The sequence below is a fragment of the Balearica regulorum genome, chromosome Z (assembly GCF_011004875.1).
Source record: "Balearica regulorum gibbericeps isolate bBalReg1 chromosome Z, bBalReg1.pri, whole genome shotgun sequence".
In the NCBI taxonomy this organism is placed as follows: Eukaryota; Metazoa; Chordata; class Aves; order Gruiformes; family Gruidae; genus Balearica; species Balearica regulorum.
Genome location: NC_046220.1, coordinates 60160183 through 60179775, shown reverse-complemented (window position 1 = coordinate 60179775; position 19593 = coordinate 60160183). Strand labels below are relative to the sequence as shown.

At 42.9% G+C, this 19593-nt stretch overlaps 1 protein-coding gene across 4 annotated transcripts in view; it reads right to left on the bottom strand.

Moving 5' to 3' along the window:
- The window catches only part of IQGAP2 (IQ motif containing GTPase activating protein 2), a 126455-nt gene extending 107619 nt beyond the window's left edge, over positions 1–18836 (bottom strand). For all 4 annotated transcript variants that reach the window (XM_075741144.1, XM_075741145.1, XM_075741146.1 and 1 more), the window contains exon 1: positions 18759–18836. In XM_075741144.1, the coding sequence (XP_075597259.1) occupies positions 18759–18804 (46 nt within the window). In that variant the 5' untranslated portion in view covers positions 18805–18836. The remainder of the gene's footprint in view (positions 1–18758) is intronic.
- Positions 18837–19593: the final 757 nt, after the last annotated feature.

Sequence of the window (19593 nt, the reverse complement as noted above, 5' to 3'; positions counted from 1 at the left end):
GCTTAGGAAACCCTCCAGTAATAAGGGGAAAGGGCAAGAGGCAAGAACAAGTAATTTGTAGACACTGAAAAGTGGAAAACCTACATCCTTTCTAGAAAAGATACTGTATCAGCAGCTCACAGGTAGGAAATAAGAATTCTTTCCTGCCAGGGCCTAAGCAGCTGTTTCTGGGCTGAATATCTGAGCACCAAAAAGGCAGAACACAAGGAGTGCCAATACCTACAGCGCTTATGCAGGGAGTAGTCTCTTGCAACACTGGCTTCTGATAAGATTGATTACACGCTTTCCCCCTCCAGCACGTACTGGCTTCAAAGCAACAGCGCTATCGCATCAAATAAATGGTTACAGACACTTTTAGAAACAATAGTGACAACCTGTAGGATAGACGTGGCCCGGAGACTGAGCTGCAGAGGAAACTACTTTGAAGACTTGGGCCCTTGAAGTCTAGTCTACTATAATATATTTTGGCAAAGGCTTCAGTCTATGACTAGAGCCCTGCATATGGCTTTCCATAACCTCACACAGACAGTCTATGAATGCATCCATCAATCCAGTCACACCAATTTCAACACACAAATGAGCTTGGTTGGAAGACAGAAATCTGTCTTTCTGCCTAACAGGGTAAGTATTAGTCAGAAGACTGGGAATATTGATGAAATAAACACATTTCTCATTTCTACTGTATCGGTAACTTCTCAATAGCGCTCAACTCACAAGGGAAAAGAGTGCTGCAACACAGGATGTTATGTGCAGAATAAGCAGGGCTGGGCTTCACCTGAAGACCTCCAGCCCACTTGGTAAGGCCAAGCAGGATCCAGGCAGACACGATGTTGCAGCTGAAAAGATCCGAATACCACAGAACAAGGCACATGCACACTACATAGAAGCTATACAGGGGAAAAAAGGCATCTCAAATAGCATCTTATGATTCAATTCATCAATTTTGTGATTTGTAATAAAGAGGGAAAAAATATCAAATATTCCCTCAAAGAGTTAAGAGTATGTCTGGACTACTGACAAGAACTAATAAAAGTGCCATCATAGCTAGCCTAAAGCTCTCCATTTCAATTCATTTTAGATGTTACCACCCTGTTCGCCAACAGTCAATACATACAAAGCACATGTGCTAAGACACCAAGTTCCCTCATTATAGATATTCCTTCATGGAAAAACATTAAAGGAAGAGCATGTACAAAACACTGCATAGAGCAACATGCAGTGCTAAAGCTTAAATCACTACACCTGATTTTGAACAAACATGAGAACAGACTGGCACTCTGTATGATGCATGAATTATCTAAGTAAATTCTTCATACAATTGATTCAATAGAAATAAAGTCATGTTCTATTAGCAACTTCCTACATATTCTCATTCCACATATTTCTCACAAATAAGTCTTTTTACTAGGGAGCGTTCAGAGATTGAGAGACTTCAGCATCTTCCATCAGCTGATATTGCACTTACATCCACCCTCATCTTTGTTTGAAATATTTGTCCTATGTACCGCCATCATGGAAGAAGCAGAAGAACAGGCAAGGCAGTAGCTAGGACTAGTGGATGTTTGAGGTTTCGTTATGGATTGCAAAAAAAATGCACCCTGATCCAAGACAGCTACTCCAGTTGTTGACAAATACTTGGAGCTCTGTCAGCTGCTGACTGCAGAGCTGCCAACAAAACCCAAGGTGCTCCATGCACCTACAGTCAACGTGGCACAAGCGTCGTTTACTGAGTCTGACGCAGCATTAGTAGAAAACATAAAAGCATTTCAACCTTCTGAATTTGAGTAAGTGTTCAGAAATAGGGCCACCACTTCTGAACCTGCAATATAATTACTGAAACTAGTAATTAGCCCAAGTGTGCAAAGGCCACTGGAGTCACTAACAGTGACTGGAATGAGATGCAAAACTTCAGGTTCACATAAGATATGCTCAGTTTACACAGGAATTTAAGAACCAGTCCTGGCTGCGTAAATGTTGCCCAAGTTCAGTTAACCCTCTTATCACAACCATAGCAAGGATTTTGGAGGTCCCACGGGCACAGAGTTAATCCACATCAACACTGTGCTTACCAGATCTCTCCCATTAGTATGTTTATACTTGAGATGACATGAAATAAGAGGTCTTTTATAGGTTTAATTTGCAACAGTTTTGAAATGAGCCCATGGATTATATTTTTAAATTAAGCTAAACTTGAAACTTCTATAATATGTAACCAAAGACCATGCAAGGAAAAGTAACATGTGCTTTAATTTCTGGAACATTTACAAGGCATAATTCTAAGTTATTCAGGGATAACAATTCCCCAAACAGACAGTTTATATTATCTTAAACCAAGGCTGGAAAAAAACGTGCAAAACCTACAGCAGCGTTTAAGGTTTCCTGGTCATTCATTCACACTCAGGCATAGGACTAACTGCAGTAGTTCCAGAACAGCACGTGGCTTCTTCTAGCAGACAGACCCTTTAATAAGGTGTTTGCCACAGATGTACCAAAAGACTTCTTATTTCTCAGGGCCAATCCTGCTCAATTTCCTGCAACTAAAGACTTTTTCCCCACAGAAAGTGAGACGTGAACAAGGAGGAGGGCAGCTTTTGGCACAACAACAGGGGAGCTCAATACATAGGATGTAACAGAGGACGGCAAGGACAAAATCCTCTTATAGTGACAGAAAATAATTCATAAAATCAGGACTGAGAGAGAAGAGATGCATGAGCAAATGCTGTAAAATGCTGGAATAAAAGTTGTTCACCAGATTATTTATATGAAACATTAGCTAAACCCCATTTGGCAGTCCTAGATGTGTGCTATCCTGGCCATGCAGTAGGCAAGGCAAAGCAGTGCTCCAGTCCACTGGTGAGACATTCTTCAAATTCAGCATATCCCCCCCACACCTTCCTGCTTACTCCACCCAAGCCCATCCGCAGACTTTGCTGGTCATATCCAGCCCTGGTAAAATCTGAGCCTGGTACAAGGGTCTCTAGGCAGCATCACATTTATGTATGTCTGTACCATGAGACAAGCTGCAAATGTGAAGCATTTGCCTTCACACTTCAGTGCTATAGTTTCAAGAAAAAGCTAGTTGCATTTTAGATGCTCAAGGTGACTTAAAACATTTGGGTATATGTGAGCATATAACTATTTTGTCCTAATGTGAAAATAAATTCAGTGTCATTTTTTTATTCCTAGTAAGATTTGTAGTTTCAGGTACCCAGCACCCCAGGAGTGCCTGCCCAGGGCAGTTCAGCTCCGCAGTCACTCCTAGGTTGGCAGTTCAGGTGCTGCTCCTGCTCCAAGGCAGCACCAGCCAACCCCCGTAACCGGAGCAGGTCTGAGCTGGCAATGTTCTGAGCTGCCCTTGCTGCGGTAAGGCAGGAGCTTACAGCACTGCCAGGCAACTGGAAAATACGTGGACAGGATTACATGTACAGGTATATCAGAAAAACACTGCTAAAACCTAAAGAGGCAAGAGTTCCTTCCCGAGCCTCCACTCCCAATATTGACTCACAGGTATCTAACACAACAGTTTATTAAATATGCAGAAGAAAATATGCCAACTTTAACTATGTGAACAAAGATCATTCAATAGGCTACTAAAAAAATGGTTGTTCTGTTAAGATAATTAGTACCTACAGGTCTACTGTTATGCTGGAAGAGATTTATTTTTGAATGAAAATTTTAAGGCTGCAATCAAAACAGCTTTCTATAGTCTTCTGTCAAAGAGCACAGTCACAAGCAGCTAATGCATGTCCCACAACAATAAAACCAGATTGCCTGAGCCATTTTCTATGGCTCCAGTTAAGGGAATTCAGTCCATTCCTTGAATATTTACTCAGAAAAAAACCCAAGGCTCTGCACAAAGGCAGACACTGCAAGCACTCAAAAATTTACCACAGCTGTGAACTTGGAGGGCAGATTCACTTGAGATAGTAGACTAATACGATTTATTAAATTATGAGGCTCTTCAATATGGCATTTTTCAGATCTTTCCAACATTGAAGTACTCCCCCCTTCCCTTAAAAATAGCTATATATCTCCTAGTCTACTTGCAGATTGTCTGAAGCATGCAGGCTCAGATTTTTGTACAGAAATACACAATCTTCTGGCCAGCAGACAGACGTTACCCGGTCTCACAAATTGTGAGTCACACAGGATCTACAGGGCCACTGTTCTGGACCAGATTGCACTGCCAGACACTGTGCCAACAGGGAAAACAAACACACACCATTAGCATGGGAGTACTGAAGTCCAGTAAAAAGGCAGCCTGATATACAAGTGTTTGCTGAACCAGTCTTCTCTTAAGCTTTCTCATAGAGACTTATTCCTATGCATTCACTGTCCTGAGTCCTCATCTCCCCAAGTCCTTGAAAAAGGTCTTATTTCACTCTATCTGCTACTACAAAAGTCCAACCATATCCATTTGCAGAGACTGAGCACTACTATAATACACGAACCTTCAGACTATCATACCAAGGATACAGTGCTGCATCAGCAACCACAGCCCATGCTTCTGGAGCCAAGTGTCAAAGCTGCTGAATTTCACAGTCTGTCAATTGCCAACACCAGCAGAAGGCTGTAGGAGTCCTCAGACATGGCTCAAGACACTTGAATTCCCACAAAGTTTAGAAAAAGTCTCATTTAACTACACAGACACAAGACAGCTTTGGCATTCAGCAAGTAACCGCATGCACTGCCAGAATGTTTAACATTCATTTTTCTGCTTATAGGTATACACATCTTTTACTCTACTTTTAAACCTCAGGCTTTTTACAGTACCATCAAGCAAGACTTTAGTAGAGGCAACACATCAAAAGACATTAAGTAGTTCTGACATCTTATTGTATAATGCTAACAGAGAGGATGACCATCTCTTTTCTAGTAGGGTCCTTTAACATTGTGCAGAAAAATAACATGGTTCATTTTGTCTTAACTTCAATATAATTGTTCCATATGTTTGGAAGAACAAGGAGACAGAGTAATGGAGTTGAAGTATATGAAAATCCAATTCCAAACAATTTCAGTTAGCTTCAAGTGTTGCCATCTACAATTACAAACAAGAAATAAAATTTATCAGCCTATTGCCAAACCACTTCCACCTGCATTTAATTGCCAGTCTCACTCTCCAGCAATACTTCACATAACTCCTTAATAAAATTGTACTGTTTATCTTTGCATAATTTGCTAGCTGGTCACCTCAAGTGCACAACAGGTTTCCCCAAGGTACAGATGCTCAAAGAACACCTTTAAACTCTACCTCTTTTCTATGAGCTACCCAGTTGACCTTAAAACTCCTTGCTAGTAACCCTTCAGTCTATGTTCCTGAATAAGTTGCAAGCCTGAGAAAACACTCAAATGAAGAACACCAATTACAAGTTATTTCTTTCCCTTACAGGCTGTCCTATCTGCACTTGTCTAGTCCAAAAGCCGTTAACATGGCCAAGCTTGAAGGCAGCTTGGAAAAGGCTACACTAGTAAGTAGTCGGTCTGACTGGAAGGTTTGCTTAGTTTCCACATGCTTACAGCAAGAGTGACATTTTTCATGCGGGCTTTCAAAGAAGCAATTTTTCTGAAAAGGCTGGTTGGTCAGATTAGCACATCACTGGAGGCTCGAGGCATTCAAAATAATATTGCACATTCCAGCAGGAATTTCCAACAGGCTTTCCTTCTCCAGAGGTTAATTCATGAGGAAACAAATAGTAAAGCATGAAAGGTTCCTCTGTCAGCTTTATAAATTCACTGCTTTCTTAAATAAGGAACTTGTAATTCAAATTCCATGTATTTTGACACATTTACCATTTCTATGTTCATTTCACTGGAATTACTTTAACCTGTTTGCTTTTTATTAGCAATATACATTAACAATCCTCAATAAAAGAGCCAAAATTTTACCATGTGGATTCCATTTCCTTACATTTTACCTACTGTGACCTCAGTTCAACTTAACACAACCAGAATGTAAATGAAATAATAAAAAGGACAGTTTAATATTGCCAGGCTAGTAAAATACACTACTCAACTATGAAAGGCATAGCATCTACAGCATGCCTCAGTATCAACTCTGTAATTGGGTTTAGTCAGAAGGAAAATGGTAAGGCTCTTGCCTACAAGTGCCATCAAATTTACTTCTAGCACAAGAAAGTTTGTTTCATTTTTCTCTGAAAAGAATTGCAGTTATAGCAATAACTCAAGTGCATACACACACCTACATAAAAGGAGGAGTGACTTGGAGGGTGAAATACTCTGAAGATTATCCAAAAAAGAGAAAAGCTCATATGAAAAGCATTCATCCCTATGCAAGGAGCTGGAAGCAGAGCCACAAGAAGTTAACAGCAAAAGGATACCTGCCTGCAGCCTTCTGCTGAACCCCAAAGCCCACTTTCATTATATGTAGTCACACCACCACCCCTGTAGCCACAACCCCACCCATAAACATTTGTGAATCAAGTATGGGGCAGAAAGCCACTGCAGAAGCAGAGTAGAAGAACAGGAAAGGGAGGGTTGGACACCATCACAAGGAAGGGCAGGGCACAGACTGAACTTGCCACAGTGGCAGCAGGAAACCCAAATTCAGATTTGTCCACCCTTCATCTGTTCACACACATTGATGCTGATCCACGGCTCTACCATACTCCTACTGCTGCCAGTTTAGATGCTCTGCTGTGTGAACAGCAGCTAAGATCACCCAAATTAAGTTGTTTGAGACCTCTTAGCCAACATGCAGGACCAGAATAAAGTATGAGGCTTACTGTGGCAAAGGGGGACCCTAGGGCCTGAAGAAGGTAAGCATGTCTGACAAGAGCTACTGATGCTTCAACAAAAGGCAAACTAGTTGAAGTCCACAAGGAAGAACGTAACACTGAGGTTTTCAGTCACTGTCATTATTCTTTAGTAGAAATTCAAAAGACTGATGGCCATTTAAACTGTAACCAATTAAGATAACACCCTGCAAATGCTGCACAGGATTTTTTGCTAAATCAGAACCTTGTCCAATTTCTTTTTCAGTCTTGAAAGTGTCAAAAACCTTATCTGTGTTACAGTCTGAGACCAGAACAGTGATTTATAGATACCCTTGTAGTAAACCCCTACTAGCTGGAGGTTAGTTAAGGAAGGGCTACTCTTAGCTGTGATAAAGGAAGAAGACTAGAAAAAACATGGATAGGGGAATGAGAGAGGGGAAGGAAAGAGGCCCTCTCACCTCCTGAAAAAAAGTCCAGCAAGATATTCTGTTTGGGAGGGAACAGTTGCCAAATGGATTCAATATTCAGATCACTGGGAGGCTAACATCAAAAAGCTTCCTTACAAGCAAACTCACAGTACAGTAACCAGCTGGAAGAAATGTGGTAAGGTGTAGCTTAAAGAACAGAAGGAAATGCTGGAGTGAAAGACAAAGAGAACCTGAGGAGAAAGCTGTATTTGAGTGTCACTGAATAACTCAGGCAAGAACTACTTAAGTCTCAGGGTCTGAACTATAAGACTCAGGAGGACTGAAACACCTGTCTAGAAAAAGTCGTAAGAGCATAACTTAAGCACTGAGTTAATTTGAAATTACCATGAGAAAGACTGCAGTGTAGAAACACTCTGCCCTGATATCTGGTCTTAACTCTTCCTTTGACAATTCATATTTCCTGCTCCTTCCCCAGCCAGTCTTTTGCAGAGTCCTACCAAGGTCTGAACAAATGATCTGCTTCACTCTCTCCATACTCTGAAAGAAGCTCCAGAAAACACCTGAAGTGTTGCAGCACATTTTTCCTTCAAGACACAAACACAAGCATGTGAATAGAAACGTACATATGCCATGAGGTTTGCAGCCTTAAACTTGGAGAACACATTTCTCTGTCTTGTTTATCATTCCTAAATAATTCTTACAGTCATAATATCTTTGAAGTTTGTAATTCAAATTCTTCGATTTAAAGGCACAATAGCTTTTTTCTAATCTTAGTGGGAAGAAAAAACTTAGCATTAGGGATAATACATCTGAAAATTTAGTTTGCATCTACAGAGCCGTAGAATGAGATTGGACAATTTTAACACAAAAAATGGTTTAAAATTCCCAAGAAATATTGTATGATACAGAACATCAACATATGGGTACAGTAAGTTTAAGTGATGAGCAGGACTCCTGGGCACCCAGAGACAGAGACTGAATAGTTCCTGCCCTCCCTCCAACATTCTTGGCTACCCTGGGAAGGCAGCTGAGCTGCTTGTGAAACAACTGCCAAAACCACTGTGCACAGCAGCTTTTTCTGCAGCTGAAATGGCCCAGCACAAGCAGGAACCACAAAAAAAAAGAGGATGTAATTGCAGCATCATATTCACAAACTAGAATCTCACCCTAAAACCTCTTGGCCTTGCCACTGCACTGGCCCACACAGGTGCAGAAAGGCACAGGGAATGGACACACACCTACTTTGCTCCTGCTTGACAGGTGAGACAATACATTTTAGCAGGAGGAAGGCAAACTCAGTGTATCCATACAAATAACCAGTTCAGAGGCAGTCCCATGCCAGCAATGACCTCAGTTGACACTTGAAGCCTGCTTGGCTGCCTCCACTCCACCACAGGCAAGCAAGTGCTTGCAGACTTATTGGAGCTGGCACCACTGGCTCTAAGGTAACCTCCTCCCAGTGCTCCCTGCTAGGTCACTTTGGGAGCACAGTACACAGGCAGGCGAATCTTGCTTGTGGGGCTATTGCCTACACTGCTTCTGGACAGCTCCAGCCCTTACTTCTCATTTACATACATACCCAGTAATAAGAATTAGTTTTTGCTTTATCATGAAGAGCTGGAACCATAGGATAGAACGAAAGCGCAAAAGATTTCAGTCTCTAGTCACAGACCCATGAGCAAGGTTTGAAAAGAGCAGACAAAACCACACCCTTCCACTCAGTAAATCCAGTACCTAAATACTGAGACTCAAAACTGCTCTCAGTGACAATGACACATCTACCATTGCACATATCACTGCAAAATCATCAGATATGGAGTGAGCCAGATGTTCCTCCTAACTTATCACTAAACTGAGTATTTCCATTTCCAGAACAAGTCACTGACAGCTGCACTCGCAAGATAAGTTTTCACCCAAATCACACACTCACAAGTTTCTAAGTATAATTTTATTAGTTCTACTAAATTCATATTTCCTCTAAACTGACACAAAACTTTGTCAATCTCATATTGAAGAACTTAATTTTTCAGTTTATTTGCTTGTGTCTACTCCATAGCCCATTCCAAAGTAAAGTTTGGATTAATGCAGCAAATACTGACCACAGGTCAACCTCCTCACTGCCTTGAATCCATTTCCACTGATGAAAGCACTGCTAAGTATCATTGGTGAATAAATTATCAGGAGCATATCAGAAGCATTGTATAAACACCCCAAAACAAGCATCCTGCTTGAAATAGCAATCCCAAGACCACTAAAATAAAGGAAGTGTAACTAGCTTTCAGTCACTGTTATGGCAACCATATACAGCCAACATCCATAAACTTAACATCAAATTAAGCTATGTGTTTGCAAGTTTTGAAGTTTCTACCCAACAAGGATTTTCACATGCTCAAATGACTTATCTTTTGTGTAGCCACAGTCTGTTTTCTTCATTGAAGCACTACTTCAAAAACCAAGACTTTTGCTAGGACTTGTAATGGTTCTTCCTCCAAGCTTTGCCCTGATGTCCAGCTCACGCTCCATGGTCAGCCTCATTATAATAGGGCATTTATCGCTGCTACAGGGAGCAGAGCAGTCTAAAAAAATAGCTACTCCATCAGCAGTATTGTGCCCAGGTGAGCCTCTGCCATTCCTGTTCTGTATGGGAACTGTTTCTGTGGAGACCCTGTGTCATAACAAGCCTTGTTCATCAGCTGTATTTTTGCTTCTCCTGTCCTGTATGCTAAAGGCTGTCAAGAGTGAGCACAAGTAAAATACTTCTACCTAACGGTAACAGTTTTCATGCAAATGGTCAACATCCAGGAAAATCTATACTTTAGAACTTGAGGAAATTAAATTTAAATAACTTGCTCAGATGTAAATTTGCATCTCAAATGTGCCCAGAAAGCTAGTGCAGACCAATTCTGCTACTGCTATAGGAGCCCAAAAATCTTGACTGCTCATTTCTTCACCCTTTTGTGGAGTCCAGATAAGCCTGTCAATGGGCATCATTTGCAGCCTGGACGGAAGCAGCCTACCAGTCAGAACCCTCCCACCATAGTTTTAGGAAAAAGTATACAGATGAATGTTACAGAAATTCACCTCTATTTTTATCAGAAGCCACTGTAAACCATTATGGAGCTACTTAATTTTGTTGGGGGGGGGGGACGACGACACGACTACTGAGTGTTATTGCCATGGTTCAGTGTTATAGGAAGCACCAGCTCTTGTTTTGCCTGTTGCTACCCACAATACTAAGAAATTTGATTCATTTTGTTCTAAAATAGCTCAGATCAGTGAAATCTTCAGCAAAACCATGTGGTCTTACTTCTCGTGATCTATATGAAGATAAAAATCAGAGCACAAGCAAAGAGCTTGCTTTATATGTGATAAAAGCTGTGTATTTTCTGGAGCATTTTAACCCATTTGTTAAACAGAGTGATATAAATTCAAAGTGGCAGGCAATCATGTCCAATCCTTGCAGGTAAGCTGTCCGCCCACCTTCAGTGGGAATCAACTGCCACACAACTTCAATGCCAAACCAAGGCTAGTTCATCTCCCAGGCTCCACTAAATCGCAGTGAAGAAATCTGTGCTCTGCTGTGGTCTGAAAAGCAGTATTCAAAACAACTTTAAGCTCAGATGTAGTGAAATCATGTTTGTTTACCACATGCCTGGTTTTGTAAAAACAGCTGACCTTTTTCATCTAAACATAATATGTTCCTTTTCAGTTACACCAGCACATATTCATACTGATATTTCAATGCATTATTTATTCTGCTTTATTGTATTGAGAACATATGGAATTTCAGACTTCTTTACTACTGAACAGAGGCCAGCCAGCTATTCATTGGGTAAATCAGATGGGCTCAAAAAACTAAAAATCCCAGAAATAAACAGCACATACCACAAATCACATCTTATCCCTACAGTTTTGAGATCCCTGCAAGAGTAATTTTACCAAAGGAAAAAGGTTGGAAAAGCATCTTGAATCTTACTTTATTTAGAAAAAGCATTTACTTTTCTTTCTTATTCAAGTAGTCCAGTATTTATGCTATTTTCTTATTGCTGTGGCATTGCCTGGTGAACACTGCCATGCCTTTACTGATACTAACACATTTATGAAACTACAGTGCTAGAGATGAAATTCCCTCAAAAAACATTTCTAACTCAAAACTCCCTGGGCAGCAGGAGACCTGAGAGCAGCCCCAGCCCTGGCAGGCAGGCGCGATACCAGGGTGGCAGTCACACTGCAGCAGAGGCTGCGGGGGGGTGAGGGGGGGAAGAGACCGCAGTCATGCATGCTGCTCCTTCCCATGTGCCCCAGTCCACACTCGTGTGCTGCCTGCACATTTTGCTGCCCCACTGCACACATACTTTCCAGAGCTCTGCATGCAGCAGTAACACAACTTAAATCAACTCAACCTGCCATTCCCTCAACCACTTGTGCTCATCCTTGCTCCAGCTACTACATCGTGTTGGCAGACCTGCCTGCGGGTTCATGCTGCGAGCCAGACTGAGGACCTACTCCAGCCAAAAATAATCTTGTAGAAGGAGTCAAGGTTGCTTCTTCCACCAGCAGAGTTGACTGAAAGAACATGCAAAACCACAGCTTCAGGGTGCGGTTCCAGAGCAATTTAAACACATTTAAATTCTGGCTGCCACCGTCCCACCTGGCCAGAAAGTTCCCCCCGCCTTGGGCCAGCAGGCACAGCTGAGATCTGCAGCCAGTCCCAGCACAGGCCTGAAGTGACTGCAAATCCGGCAATGCAAATTAGCTCTGCAAGGAGAGATTAGCTTCCTGACAGCTTAGGTCTCCATACAATCATATGAGTGTTGGCAAGAAGTGAAGACCACAGCAGCCTGACAGAGCAGCTGAAGGCACCTCAGCAAGTTCAGGCTGTCGAAACTTCACCAGCTGCAACAGCCAGCAGCAAGGTGGGAGCTAGGATCCCAATGTAATTAACACCAGTTAAAAACAGCAACTTCTCTCATGAAAGAAGATGACCCTAGATACAGGCTCATGTTTTCAGCAAAGCAAACCTGTTTAGTTTTCAAGCTTTTTACCTTGTTTCTAATCACTTCAACTATCAAACAGATGCCCCCTGTACTTATCTGTGATTCCCCAGAACACCTTTGAAATGTCCCTTTAAAAACACAAGTAAAACATTTACTGGCCTATAGTTTGACATTACAATCCTGTAAACAATTGGTTGCCTTAATGAAGCACATTTCTGTACAGAGTTAGGGCATTTCCCATTCCATCTGCCCCTGAATTAATCTGGGCTGTGCTTCTAGAAGCTGTGAGGCTCCAATCCTATGAATAACAAGTGTAATGAGCAGCTTTACAAATCAAGCACAAATGCAGAAGGATACCCTGATTTTCAGGAGGAACAGTCAGTAGAGGACAGATAGCACGCATGACTACATATTTCCCATCAGACTTTGGAACCTGGCAAGAACCAATTTAAATACCTTGCTAGATGTCACAAGAGCTTTTACTGCACTTTGAAAGAACCAGGTTAGAGTCCACAAGGGAGGACTGGCAGGGACCACATCCTTCATCAGCCACTTTAGCTGAAGCTGCAAACTGCTTACCCTGATACCCAAGCCATGAGAAGCACCTGGGATGAGGACAGTAGTTTCTGCCAGCTTTGGAGCCTGGTTGGCAGGCAGGGCAGGCACCACACCTTGAGGCAGCAGGTCCTGAGGGGTTGGCAGTGTTTTGCCAGCAGTTGTGAGTCAGAGCTCTAAGGTGCTGCTTGAATCTGACTGCTGAAGAATTTATACCTGGCCAACTTCTTAACTTGGGCAATAAGTGATAACGAAGAACTGACATAATTCCTCCAGGTAAGTGTTTCTTGCTAGTGCATATGCATTTGAACAAATCAGTAATTTAACACTGAAATTGGCCACCAGCACAGGTTCTTAATGACTGTTTGTTTGTTTACATATTTCAAAAGTTATTTGGGAGCCATGCAGAGTTTGTATAAACACCACCTTTTTCACTATCTCACTTCTTGATGGGTACCAGGGAAGTTGATCTCCAAACCAAAGCATCCCTTTTCTCCACTCCAAAGACTTCCACACAAGGACCATGGCCCCATCTCCTCCCTCTCCTGCCACATGGGCCACCCTGACACCCTACCAAGGCCCTTGGCCACCACAGAGCACCCTGTAGGCACTGCCTGCCCCACCAGCCCATCACTACCACAGACCACGGTACCCTTGGCCAGTGCCACAGCAGCTGGTAAAACACAACTGGAGCAGTGCCAGGGGCAAGGTGTTGGGCACTAGCACAAACCTGCCCCTGTTCCAGGTGCTCAGCAGCCCCCTTTTCCCCACAGCTGTGAAGATAAGGCAGTACATGTCCTGCAGACAACTCTCTTCAAAACCCAGCTGGCACCAGGCTGAAGAGGACATCACAGTTTTCCGAAGGTGAATGCAAGCACCGAGGTACAGGAAGTGCTGATCCATGAACGAGCCACGCGGGCACAGCTCATGTCCCAACTCATCAAGGATCAGCAAACGAGATGCCCATAGCAGGCATTCTTCCCCGCTTGCCTCCTCTCCCCAGGATGCAGTCACCCAGCCCTTGCCATCCCCAATCAAGATCCTCAGGCCAGGGTGAGCACCACTTCTCCTCTGTCCAGCACCTGCTCTTTCATTCCACACGTGGCAGTTCAAGGATACCTGTTCCAAAAACCCCAAAACAGCTTGACCAAGTGAAACAAACACAGCAGGTTAATAATTTCCTGCAAGGAGCAGAGCACAGGACAGCACACTCGCTTATCATCTCACTGAAATATGACCCAGTCCTGCTTATCACTGCCAGGCATTTTATTATTCCACCTTCATGTAAGATTATTCCTAGTAAATCATAGTCAGCTTAAATCAGCAGCAGTATCAAGCAAATCTTGAGCTAGGACAACTACGTAACAGAAACACCACTGAACAGAGGAGGCAAGCTGCAAATCTGCATACTTCCTATTCTCTGCGTCAAGTATTGGACTTGACCTAGCACACTCGCGTGTGCTATAAATCCCGTTTCCAGCACAATATTAATATTTCCTGTTTCAACAGTGTTCAAGTAGCTTTTAGCATGCTGTAACATAGCTCTGTCCTTTCTTTACCAAGAGACTTCAGGGGAGATGAGCCTACTTTGTACAAAAAGCACACAGAGAACCACTCCTACCGAATGATTTATGTGCACTTGGTTAAACAAAGCAGTTAAACTTTTCAAGTTCTCATTCAGCAGTTTAATTATTAGCAACCTACAAAAGAGTGGAAGAGATAAACAGTGTATTTGGTTGCCAAATTACACCCATCAATAAAAAAGGAGAAGGAAAGTGTTCTCATAAGCAAGAAAGTATACACCCAAAAGAATATATATGCATAGGATACGGTTAAGCTTTTTTTTTAAGCTTTAAAAACCCCATCTGTTTTCACTTAGAAAAATCCTCTGGAACTTCTACAAAAAGATTTTTTTTTTTTCCTCTCAAATTGAAAAAAAACATTTGTTTCCCTGTGCCTAATAGACATGGAGACAAATTTATAGTTTCTGAAGATGAATGCTTTTTGAAAAGCCACTGGTTTGCAAGTTTTCACATCCTGCTAAAGAAAGAAGCTAGGTGCAGTTTCATAGAGAGCCATAGGCTGTATTTCGCTTTAGGTTTGCCCTGCCTGTCTCCACAGGCAGGGCAGCTCTCACTCATGAAGCTTCATGCTGCTTATTTGTCTCATCTCCTAGCTCCTAGTGCCAAACAGAAGCAGTCCTGGGAGCCAGGACCAGAAGTACAAGCAACGCCCTCATTAGTGGATACCAAAGTCAAGTTTCCACTGGGCATAGATGGGTAAATACAGGGAAGCTGACTTTCCAGCTTCAATGGGAGAGATGAAGATGCTAGTCTCCAATAGATGTGTTTGATGATGCTGAAGCATCTAGTTTCTCTCTCACATACAGGGACATTGGGCATATGTTAATTTAGCTACTCTGAGCATGGAAATGTCTGAAATCCTTTGCAAATCCAGACACTCATGACCTCACTCACTGTAGCTTTATTGCATTCCTGGAAGTGCTGTGAAGCCATTCGGTCATTTCTTAAAAAATTAAGTATTTGTTTCTGCACACAGGTTTCAGGGGAAATGAGCTGTAAAGGACCTGAGAGTGTTAGAAAAAAAGGCATTCTCAAAGACACACTGCTGCTGGATTTGCTGTCTTCCTATGTTCAAAACCTCACATTTAATCTGTGAAGCACATCCAAGATCTATCTTTTTTGTCTTCATAATCTTCAACAGCACCAAGCATTTTTGTTGTAAAAATGGCTCATATCTTGAGTTGTATTACAAGTCCCAATACTCTGCAGTTCTGTAAACTTCTTCATCTGATTGTGCTGGGATTGAGAAATAAACCAGGCAACAGCTGTAGCCAGACTGGAAACCAGCTACATAAATTCACTTGCAGTGTGCCTGTTAACAGGGTTTCTGCTGTATAAGCTGCTTCCTTGTGCTTGTATGATCTCACTTGAGTTGGTACTGCACATAATTATGTGAAAGACTCAATGGATCACCAACAGAAACCTCTTCTGCATCTTTTTTAAGCTATTGACAGGGTGTAGAGGTGGAGGCACCTTTCAATAAGCAGTCCAGGGAGCCACAGGGCTTTGGCCCTAACAGGCTAAAAGAAGGCTCAAAGACTTTGCTCTGAGCTCCTGTTTCTCCCAAAGAACCATGTTCATTCTGAACTAGCATTGACCCAGAAATGGATCCTCCTCTTTGATTTCATTCAGCTATTTCTGACTTCAAAGATGAAATGATCAGTTCTAAGAAATTTTTCTAGATGTTTATCTGAGTTACTACATCAGCAAAACTCACAGTGCAAAGATAGTTTTTAAGTTTGGGATATGTCTTCCTAGTTATCCACTTTGTGCGACAAGGTCTTATGCTCAGGGACACCTTTTCCCCCCAGTGGTATCCATCAAGGCTATATTTTGTAGCCAAGATTTGCATGTGTCTTCCTCTCTAGTTATCAAAATGAAATGTTACTGATAACCACACACTGGTTCATATAGTTCCTAGCAGATAATCATCTTAGTAAAATGCTAACCTTCTTCACAGCAACACACGAACTCTGCCAGGAGCATGAAGCCAAAGTCAAAAGTCCAAGCTAAGTTGAATGTTTAAAACAGTACTAGGACGCTAAAGCAAGGAGTCTTAGCAATTTGATAACCTAACTTGGACAACTTATTAACTCTTCTAGGAAACCCAACGTAGATGTGGTGTTCAACACAGGGAACTGTTTGTCAGTGATCCAAAGTGCAGCTTTAGGTATACAGAGAACATAAAACTTATGATGGGCTTCATAAGAGCTCAGATAATGCTACTGTAAATTTTCTAGTTAGGGACCTTTTTTTTTTTTCCCCTAAGATGCTGCTTCTGTCCTTATTCCAAAATGGCAGGCAAATACAGTGCATATGAAGCATATTTGGTTTTTTAGACACAGGTTAAAAAACCAAGTGTGCACCCATATTTGTAATATCACTACAGATAAGGCTATGGTGTGTTCTTTGGTGTATGGAGTTCTCTGGTATATTTTCTTAAAAATGTAGGCATCAACATGGCATGTTTGAGAAGTCTGCCCAGTCCCTTGAAAGGAATGTTATCTCAAAGGTTTCTGCAGCAAAAAAAAAAAAAAAAAAAAAAAAAAAAAAAAAATCCTGAAAAAGAGGATGCAGCACGGTACAGCCACAGCCTCTCACTCTGGGAAGGACAGACTAGCCATGGGAGCCTGAGCAAGCAGGCAGCATCAGAGGAAAGATGGCATCAGAAAAGCCAGGAAGGATGCTGTCATCCACTCCTGTCCCTGTGACAGGAGATCAAGCACCAAAGGAGTGGCTACAACTGGAAACACCAACTTGTCCCCGGTAACCACAGCAAAAAGCTCTGAACCATCACAGCAAAGCATAAAAACTGAGAGGACAGACCATATCTTCAAAACTGTATTCAGCATCCTGAACATGGTCATTCTGTCCCCACAATAAATAAGGCCTGAGATTCTTAAAATACTCTGAGCAGCTCAGGCAATAAGGTAAATCACCAGTGCCCAGGCAGAAACCAAGGCACAAAGGATGACCCCTATGCTTCGAGTCAAAGACTCATCTTTGACCATGTTGGACTTTATGGCAGACTAGCAAGTGCCGCACATCCAGACTCACCTGTTTTGATATGAGCCAGACCAGATCTGCACAGGAAAGCCCCTGTTGCTGGGGGCCTGATGGGCCCACCACATCCATTTGAGGAGTTTCTGCATGTCATGCAAGCAGACAGAGCACCAGCCTGGGGCTGGAGCACCAAACAGCACACTGCCCAGGTGCTGCTCTGACACAGGCAATGGCACAGCAGCTGACTGGGAGACTGGCTTCACAAGCAAAATGTTCACCTTTACTAACAGGCTAGCATGGGCACCCAGCCTATGTCTGCAGTAAACACTCCAAAAAATGTTAACAGTACTGACAACCGTAAAAACACCTTCAAAAGTCTCTCATACACCTACTAGGCAGTACAAATGAAAAATGAAATCTACAGGCAAGTTCCACAGACTGCCCCAAGTGACAGGCATCAATAGAGGGAAATGCTCAGCAGGGCATGGCATCCTCCAGTCTGAAGATCTCACGGCCAAACACCACCTTTTCTGTCTGTCCTGGGTGGAAGTCAAAGAATCCCTGATATTGTCAAGCGGTTTTGTGCTTCTTTCAAAAAAGAGGTTTCAGAACCATTTTTAAACAAAGCTGCTATGCTAAGACCTGGGAAGTTGCTCACCGCAGGATGCCAGGGCTGTTGCGAGCTTTGCAAATAATTTGCATGTTCACATTTTGTAACGCCTGAAATATCAGAGAAGTTTCTTACAGCAATGGCAAAGCCAAGGGCTTGCACCGCTCTGCCCACAGGAATCCAGCCCGGTGCCGGATCCCAGCACGGCATAGCAATGCTGAGAGAGCCCTGCAGCAGGAAGAGAGAAGGTGCTTCAGGTCTTTTCTTAAATACAGGTTTGGGAAGTAAATACAGCTCATCTGAAAAGAGATGCCTGGCACCTGCACTGCTTCTCGCTTCACCCCAGTTGTTATTTAAAGTTACAAAGTTCTGAGCCAAAGTTATAAAATTCGAAAGCAAAGTTTTAATTTTATAATCCTAAATTCCACAGTTATAATCCAAAGGTTACAACGTTACAACTCAAAGCTATAGTCACAACTCAAGTTATAAAGTTACAACGCAAAGCGATACCTATAACACCATGTTACAAAGTTAAAGCCAAAAGCTCCAGCTCTAACTAAAGCTCCCAAGTTGCAGTGCGGAATTTACAGCCATAATCCATTCAGAAAGTTTCTGAACAAAACCTAGCCGCATGAAAACCTGTTCAAAACCCAGCCGGAGCTCGCTGCGAGCTAACCTAGAACAAGTCGGAGCGCTGCAAGAGTTTGCTGGGCGGGTTTTATTTTCCCTCAAATCCCTCTTCTTAATATTAAACCGAGAAAGTCAGCAAGGGAGAGGGACCAAAAGAAAAAAAAAAAATAAATAAAAGGCCCGAAGCGCCTCCCGCGCCCCCCCCCGACCCCACTCACAGCCATAGCGGGGCCGCTGCAGGGGCGCCTGCTCCTCATGGTGCATCCTGCCGCCGCCGGGAGGGACGGCGCCGGCTGCCGCCCGCCCTTCTTATGCGCGGCCTGGGCCCCGCTGATTCGCTGCCGCCCGCCGCCGCGCCCGCCCCGCTCGGGGCCGAGGCCACCCGGGGCGGCTCCGCGAAGGGCCCCGCCGCCGCCGCCGCCGCCGGGGAGACGTGCGTGTGCCGCGGGCGAGGTACAGCCGCGAGGGGGAAGGAAAAAAAAAAAAAAATTTAAAAAAAAAAAAGCGCAAGGAGAAAGGAAGAAAGTAAAAGGAAGAAACAAACAAACAAAAAAGGTGGGAAAAAAGAAAAAAAGGGGAAAAAAAAAAGAAAGGAAAAAACCACGCCAGATATTAATGGGGGGGGGGGGGGGGGGGGGGAAGTCCCCAAAGCAAAAAGCAAAGAAAAAGCAAAAAAAGCAAAGCAAAGCAAAACCAAAAAATGAAAAAGGAAAAAAAAAAGGCAAATTGAAGCAGAGAAAGGAAAAAAAGGAAAAATACAACTCCATCATCATCAACAACTACAAAAAAGCAATTTAAAAAGGAAGGAAAAAAGCAATTAAAAAACCCCAATCCTACAACGTGAAAGGCCAAGGCACCTCCCCTCTGGCGTTTTGGCAGAACGGGCTGTGAAGAGAGATGACAAACCAAGCCTAGGACCCTCTCCTGCAATTTTTGCTCTTCAGAGAAACTCTCACTCTCCACAAACAGAGTTTTTGCCAGGCCAGGAAGACACTGTCACAATCTGCAGGGCAAATTTGGAGTGGGGTGTGCCCACATAGGCCTGTCCCATGT